The sequence below is a fragment of the Rhea pennata genome, chromosome 26, assembly GCF_028389875.1.
Source record: "Rhea pennata isolate bPtePen1 chromosome 26, bPtePen1.pri, whole genome shotgun sequence".
NCBI lineage: Eukaryota > Metazoa > Chordata > Aves > Rheiformes > Rheidae > Rhea > Rhea pennata.
In genome coordinates this window covers 3,450,401-3,456,627 of record NC_084688.1, presented here as the reverse complement: position 1 = coordinate 3,456,627, position 6,227 = coordinate 3,450,401, and the positions used below count along the sequence as shown (strand labels likewise).

The following is a 6,227-nucleotide window of genomic DNA, read 5'->3' as shown; positions in this document are numbered from 1 at the left end:
CCCATTAGCCCAAAAACTAGTGAGGCTAGTAGAAAGCATAAAGCATCACTTTCTAGATCAAAGCCATTTTCAGAGAGCTCAGGTCTTTATACAGAAGGATGCAGGAGTCTACAGGGAGCACAAGCACTGGCAATGAATGTACAAACAAAACATGTCCGAACAACTGTTTTAAGTAAAGATGGTATTTCAGCATGCCAGACAGGGGCAAGTCCTTGGGCAGAGCCACAGCTCTCACAGCACCTGCACACCTGGACCAGGTAGAAGCAACAACAAAACACTCTGTGGTTACATCTGCTCTTAGAAAGATCAGTCACCACCACCAAATGCTACCAGACACAGCACCTGCCTGCCCTGAGGACCTCACCTCCAGTACAGCAGCATATTTCTAACTGCACCCCCCCTCCCAAGTCTGGGGAGGGTACTCAGGTGCCCTCTACACAAATAAAGCTAGTCTCAAATAAAAGTGCTAGAGCTCAAAAGACCAGCTGAAGTCCTTCAAGCCAAAGGGATTTGCCATCTGGCAGATACACACCACAGTCTCTGCAGAATTCCTTTCCCCCCCAACCAACAGCTCACTCTCCCCCAGGACTGGGGCAGCCAGCATTATATAGGCCCCAATGTCCCCTCCACCTCAGCACGCTTTGCTGCTTGGGGTTAAAAGGCCTCAGCTGGCCACACCACCTCTCCTGGAGCTCAGGAAAGAGCAGGATGAGGTAGCAACAGGCACTTTGCACTTCACCTGCACCCTGAGAGCAAGGTGCTGCAGTTCTTGCTGCAACACAGCCAGGCGGCTGGCTCGCTCGGTGCTCTGCCAGCCCCGCTGCCATGCCGAGGGAGAGCAGATCGCAGAGGCACCTGCCTTGCAACGTCCTCCCCGCAGCCCGAAGCTGCCCAGCCGCCTCCGTGCTCACCAGCGCTGGCACCGCACGGAGCTGCCCGCGCACCGGCCTTGCCCGCGGCGCGGCCGCCGCAGCGCCGCAGCGCTCTGCGGGCAGCAGCCCTGCCGTGCTGGCAACCCCACCGCCCCCGCAGCACCGGGGCACGGGGATTTGCCTCCTCTAACCGCTACTGCGGCGTCAGACAAGATCGGCACCGCGGCTCCGGGCGTCCTGCGCGCCCCGCGCAGCGCAAGCACGGCCCGCGCGTCCCGGCTCCCACCGCGCCGGCAGGGGGCGCGGCGGCGCGCGGCGCGCATGCGCGGCGGCGCGGCGCCCGGGCGGAAGCGGCGCGCGGCGTGCGGCGGTGGGGCGCGCGGCGCCCATGGGGCTCCTTAAAGGCGCCGGCGCCCGCCCCCCGGCAGGTGTCGGCGGATGGAAAAGCCGCGCGGGGCTGGAATGAGCAGGTGGGGTGGGGGTCCGCCCCCCGTGACCTCCCCGTGACCCCGGCGCGCGCGGCCGCTGCCTCAGTTTCCCCCGCGCGCGCCGGGGCCGGCAGCGGCGGCGCCGCGGGACCCCCGTCTGGGGGTGGGGGGCGGGCAGGGCCCGGGGGGGGATCTGCGGGCACCTGGGGAAGGGGCTGCAAACCAAAGAGGGGGGCGCAAGCACGGGGGGGGGGAGTTGCAGGTCCCGAGGGACGGGGGGCGGGCACCTGGGGGTCGCAGACCCCAAGAGAGGCGGTGCGGGCACGGGGGGTGGGGGCATTACAAGCCCCGAGGGAGGGGGAGCAGACCCCGAGAGAGCAGGGGTGCAAGCCCCGGGGGAGGGTTGCAAGCCCCGAGGGACGGGGGTGCGGGCACCGGGGGGGCTGCAAAGCCCAGGAGAAGGGATGCAAGCACAGGGCAGGGGGGCTGCAAACCCCAAAGAGTTGCAAGCGGGGGTTGGGGCTCGCACCCCGAGGGGGCCGCAGCCCGGGGCCCCCACGGTGCCACCTGGGGCTGGCCCTGACCCGGCGCAGCGGGCACACTGTCCCTGGGGCCGTTGCCCTGGAGCAGCGGCCAGGCTGGGGGTGAGGACAGACACCCCAGCACGCGTCTTCCCTCCCTGCTGAGAGCCAGGAAAAATAAACCTGGGGACAGAGGTGGCTGAAGGATGGGCAGGCTCTGCCTGGTGGCTGCTGCCCTCCATTCAGCCGAGCCTGGAGCCTTCAGCACATAGGCCCCGGTGTCCCAGGCAGGATGAGGCCCTGGTGCTATATCATGATTCCAGAAATTCAAAAAAAAAAAGGGGGGGGGATTGTGGGGAGAAGTGGGCCGGCCCGGCTGTGCAGCGGGCGTTGCGCGGGAAGGGTGCCCGGCGGGGAGGCATTGCTGCCACCTTTCCGAGTCCGTGTTCCCTCTCGGGACTCGGAAATTCAGCCGGGATGAGGAATGGGGTGAAAGGGGTCACCCGTATCCCCGGGTGCCCACTGGCACCACTTTCCTTTCTGGGCTTTTCTTTTGCTTCCCAGCACATCGGCGCTGGGGCATGAAGCAGCAGTGGGTTTGGAGGCTCATTATTTTCCTGATATTTATTTATTTATTTATTTATTTATTTATGGCACATTTTAAGCTGTTGAGGTGCTGCAGTGCTGTTAGCAGGAGGTTTTCTCCCCACGTGCGTTACCTGGGCCGCGTTGGAGGGCCGCTGCGGGCCTGGCCGTGCTCGCCGCTGCGGGCGCTTAATGTGCTCAGAGCCTTCAATCAAGAGATTTATGGCTGCTCTGACCTTGCAAAGCTGCTGAGTCAGATGGAGAAGGGTTTTTTTGTTGTTGTTAGCTTTTTTTTTTTTTTTTTTTAAGTTCCATTTCAGCTGGGTTTGGGAGTTGTGCTCAGCACGATGCCCACCCCAACCCTGCCACCGCCGTTTGCTGCTAGGGAGCTCGTGGGCTGCACTGGAGCTGCCCGAATCGGGGATCTGAGCCCCAAAAGGCAGGCAAGCCTGCAGAGGGGCGCTCTTTGGACTTTGCTCCTTCTTACGCCTCGATTTGCAACCTGGCAGCCCGGGCAGGGGACAGGATGGCCTGGGTCCGCAGGGAGCGCGGGGGCACCCGGGCAGCCCCGCTGGAGCTGCGGGATGCTATCGGGGCAGCCCGCCCACCCTGCGCCGCGCCGATAACGCGACTGGAGGCGGCGCCGGTGTCTGCTCGTGCCTCCTCGGGGCCCCGCTCTGTGCCGGGGTGGGGGCTGGCGGCGGCCTGGGCAGGGGGCCGCCGCCAGCGTCGCCCTGCTGTGTGCCGCAGGAGGGCCCCGCGATGGCCGAGGACGCGCTGCCGAGCCCCGGCGGAGCCATCACCCCGCTGCAGCAGATGCTAGCGTCCGGGACCGGGGCTCTCCTCACCTCGCTCTTTGGTGAGCTTGGCACTGTCTCCCTGCGTGTCCCCTCCTCTCCATCCCACCCCTGCCGAGGCAGCCGGGCCCCGGCACCGGCTGCTCGCTCCCGAAGGCAGGCCCGGGCGCGTTGGCGGGTTCCAACGGGACGTGCCCGCACCCCGCTGTGCCCCCGCGGCTCACGAGCGGCTGTGGTTTCAGTGACGCCCCTGGATGTGGTGAAGATCCGGCTGCAGGCCCAGAGGACCCCCTTCTCCAAAGGTAACCCCACCGGGGCGCTTTCCCGAGGCCTCGGCCCCGTTTGCTCCGCTCCGGCTGGCGGCTCCGGGTCCCTCTGGCAGCAGGGACATCCCCAGCCCTCGCGCAGGCGCTGAAGCATAGCTTGCAGGCAGAGGCGCAGAGCTGAAACCCCATCGGAAGAGGGGCTCCTTGGGGGCTGGTCCTGCAAAGTCCTCTCTGCCCCAGACCCCTGCCCCTGGGTGGCGGGGGGATGGCAGCGGGAGGCGGAGGGAAGGATGCTGGTCCCGGAGCTGCCATCTAACCTTGTTGTCTCCCAGGGAAGTGCTTCCTCTACTGCAACGGGCTCATGGACCATCTCTACGTGTGCCAGAACGGCAACGGCTGCACCGCCTGGTACAAGGCCCCCACCCGCTTCACCGGCACGCTGGTAAGGGGGCAGCCCCGCTTGCCGGGCATGGGGGGCCGCTTGCCCGTCCGCCCTCGCCATCCCCCCACCCCGCTCCCCGGCGCTCTGCTCTCCCCGCAGGACGCCTTCGTGAAGATCACGCGCCACGAGGGCCTCAGGTCTCTGTGGAGCGGCCTGCCCCCCACGCTGTGAGTCGGGCCCTGCCTCGGGCGGCCGCCGCGCCGGAGCGAGGCCGGGTGCCAGGGCCCCGGGGGCTTCCGGGGAGGCAGCTCCCAACCCCGTCTCCTCGGCAGGGTCATGGCCGTGCCAGCCACCGTGATCTACTTCACCACCTACGACCAGCTCCGGGACTACCTGCACGCCCGGACGGGGAGCCGGGGACACCACATCCCCTTGGTGGCCGGAGCCCTCGCCAGGAGTGAGTATCCCGCTCCGCGTCCCCGTGTCGGGCTCCGGGCTGCGTGGCCGAGCTCCCGGCCCGCCCTGCGGGCCCGTGGGGCTGAGGCCCACCTTCTCCCCCTCGCAGTGGGCGCCGTGACGGTGATCAGCCCCTTGGAGCTCATCCGCACCAAAATGCAGTCCCGACAGCTCAGCTACCGGGAGCTGCGCGTCTGCATCCAGTCCGCCGTGGCTCAGGACGGCTGGCTGTCCCTCTGGAGGGGCTGGGGGCCCACGGTGCTGCGGGACGTCCCCTTCTCAGGTACGGCGGGGCGCCGGCGGCGGCGCCGGGCTGCCCCGCGACGCCTCGCCACAGCCCCGGCCTCTCCTGCCCCCTCCCAGCTCTCTACTGGTTCAACTACGAGTTGGTGAGGGAATGGCTCTGCGGGCGGGCTTGCCTGGACGAGGCCACGTTCGCCATCAGCTTCGCCGCTGGCGCCATCTCGGGGACGGTGAGTACGGCGCCGCGGGGCGTACGGCCCCGGCTCGGAGCGAGCCCCCGGGGCCGGGGGGCCGCCGGCTCACAGCCCGTCCGCTCGCCCCACAGGTAGCGGCCGTGCTGACGCTGCCGTTTGACGTGGTGAAGACCCGGCGGCAGGTCGAGCTGGGGGACAGCGAGGTGCTCCGAGGTGAGGGGGGGACGTCCCCGCAGAGGTGGCGGGATCCCGGGCAAGCGGCAGCACCCGCCCTCCCCCGGCACTGCCCCCTCACTGCTCCCTTCTCTCCCCAGTCCCTGCCTCCACGTCTTCCTCCACCTGGCTCCTCATGCAGCGGATCCGAGCGGAGTCCGGCACCCGGGGGCTGTTTGCAGGTGAGGCCGTGCCGGCCGGGGTGCGTCGGTGGCCTGGGGGTGCCCAGGGGCTCACCCTGCTGTCCCCGCAGGCTTCCTGCCCCGCATCATCAAGGTGGCACCGGCCTGCGCCATCATGATCAGCACCTACGAATTCGGCAAAAGCTTCTTCCAGAAGCTGAACCAGGAGCAGCAGCGGAGCAGCTTGTAAGCCGGGGCCGGGGCAGGGCGCCGGACGCGGCCGACACCCCTGGGTCACAGCGTCCCGCTGGCTGTGGGGGTGACACCAGCCCAGCTCCCGGCGCCATGTCCTGGGAGCAGCGACCCGCACTCGGCTATGCAAAGTGCAAGTGCCTTCACGCCGCGCTCTGCCTCGCCGCTCCGGGCCGCCGCTCGAGCCCAACCGCGGCGGCCGCCGGAGCAGGGCCGGGGACACGGCGCCTGCTGGGATGCTGGGGGCCTCCCGACCGGCGAGGCTGCGCGGACGCTGCTGCAGGACTCACGGACGCTCCGGCCACTGCGGACTGCTCCCGGTGGCCGACAGAGACCTCGGGGCGGGGGTCTCCGCGTGGCGGTCCGGCTCCAGCCCTGCTCCCGCTCCGTTACGCACAGCGTCCCCTTGCCCCCCCGGCGGGGCTCCGGGGCGCCTCGCACCCCTCTCTGGGCCAGTCCTCCCCACCTCCCTGTCCCTGGTCGGACCCCGTGTGCGGGGGGCAAGCCTCGCTGCTGCTCCGGGGGGCCAGAAAGCGTTTTGGGTACCAGCCTTGGGCCCATGCCCTGTCCCTCCACTGCGAGGGCCTGCCCTGGCGCGGGCACTGCCCGCCACCCCAGCTCACCATGGGGGTGTGAGGAGGGAAGTTTCCTCTTATTTTCTTAAATAAAAGAAAATGTTATTTGTCGCTTAGGGCACAGAGTTCCTCCCCCTCACTGCGGCATCCAGGGGTGCTGGGGAGGGGGAAGACCTTGTTTCCCCCCCACTACCGGATGACAGTCCTGTCCGCGCCGCTGGCGCATGGTGCCGTTATTGGCCCTGCCGGCTCTCCGGGCGCCTTGCTGCTCCCCCAGCTCCGGGCGCTCTCGCAGCGGGACGGGGGAGGCTGGGGGCAGCG

At 68.0% G+C, this 6,227-nt stretch overlaps 1 protein-coding gene across 1 annotated transcript; it reads left to right on the top strand.

Annotated features, from left to right (window-relative positions):
• Positions 1-1,222: 1,222 nt before the first annotated feature.
• On the top strand, positions 1,223-6,022 carry SLC25A39 (solute carrier family 25 member 39). Its single transcript, XM_062595509.1, has 11 exons — positions 1,223-1,342; positions 3,157-3,265; positions 3,446-3,505; positions 3,802-3,911; positions 4,011-4,078; positions 4,184-4,308; positions 4,417-4,590; positions 4,671-4,780; positions 4,876-4,957; positions 5,059-5,139; positions 5,211-6,022. The coding sequence occupies exons 2-11, from the start codon at positions 3,169-3,171 to the stop codon at positions 5,327-5,329; spliced, it is 1,026 nt and encodes a 341-aa protein (XP_062451493.1). The 5' UTR covers positions 1,223-1,342; positions 3,157-3,168; the 3' UTR covers positions 5,330-6,022.
• Positions 6,023-6,227: the final 205 nt, after the last annotated feature.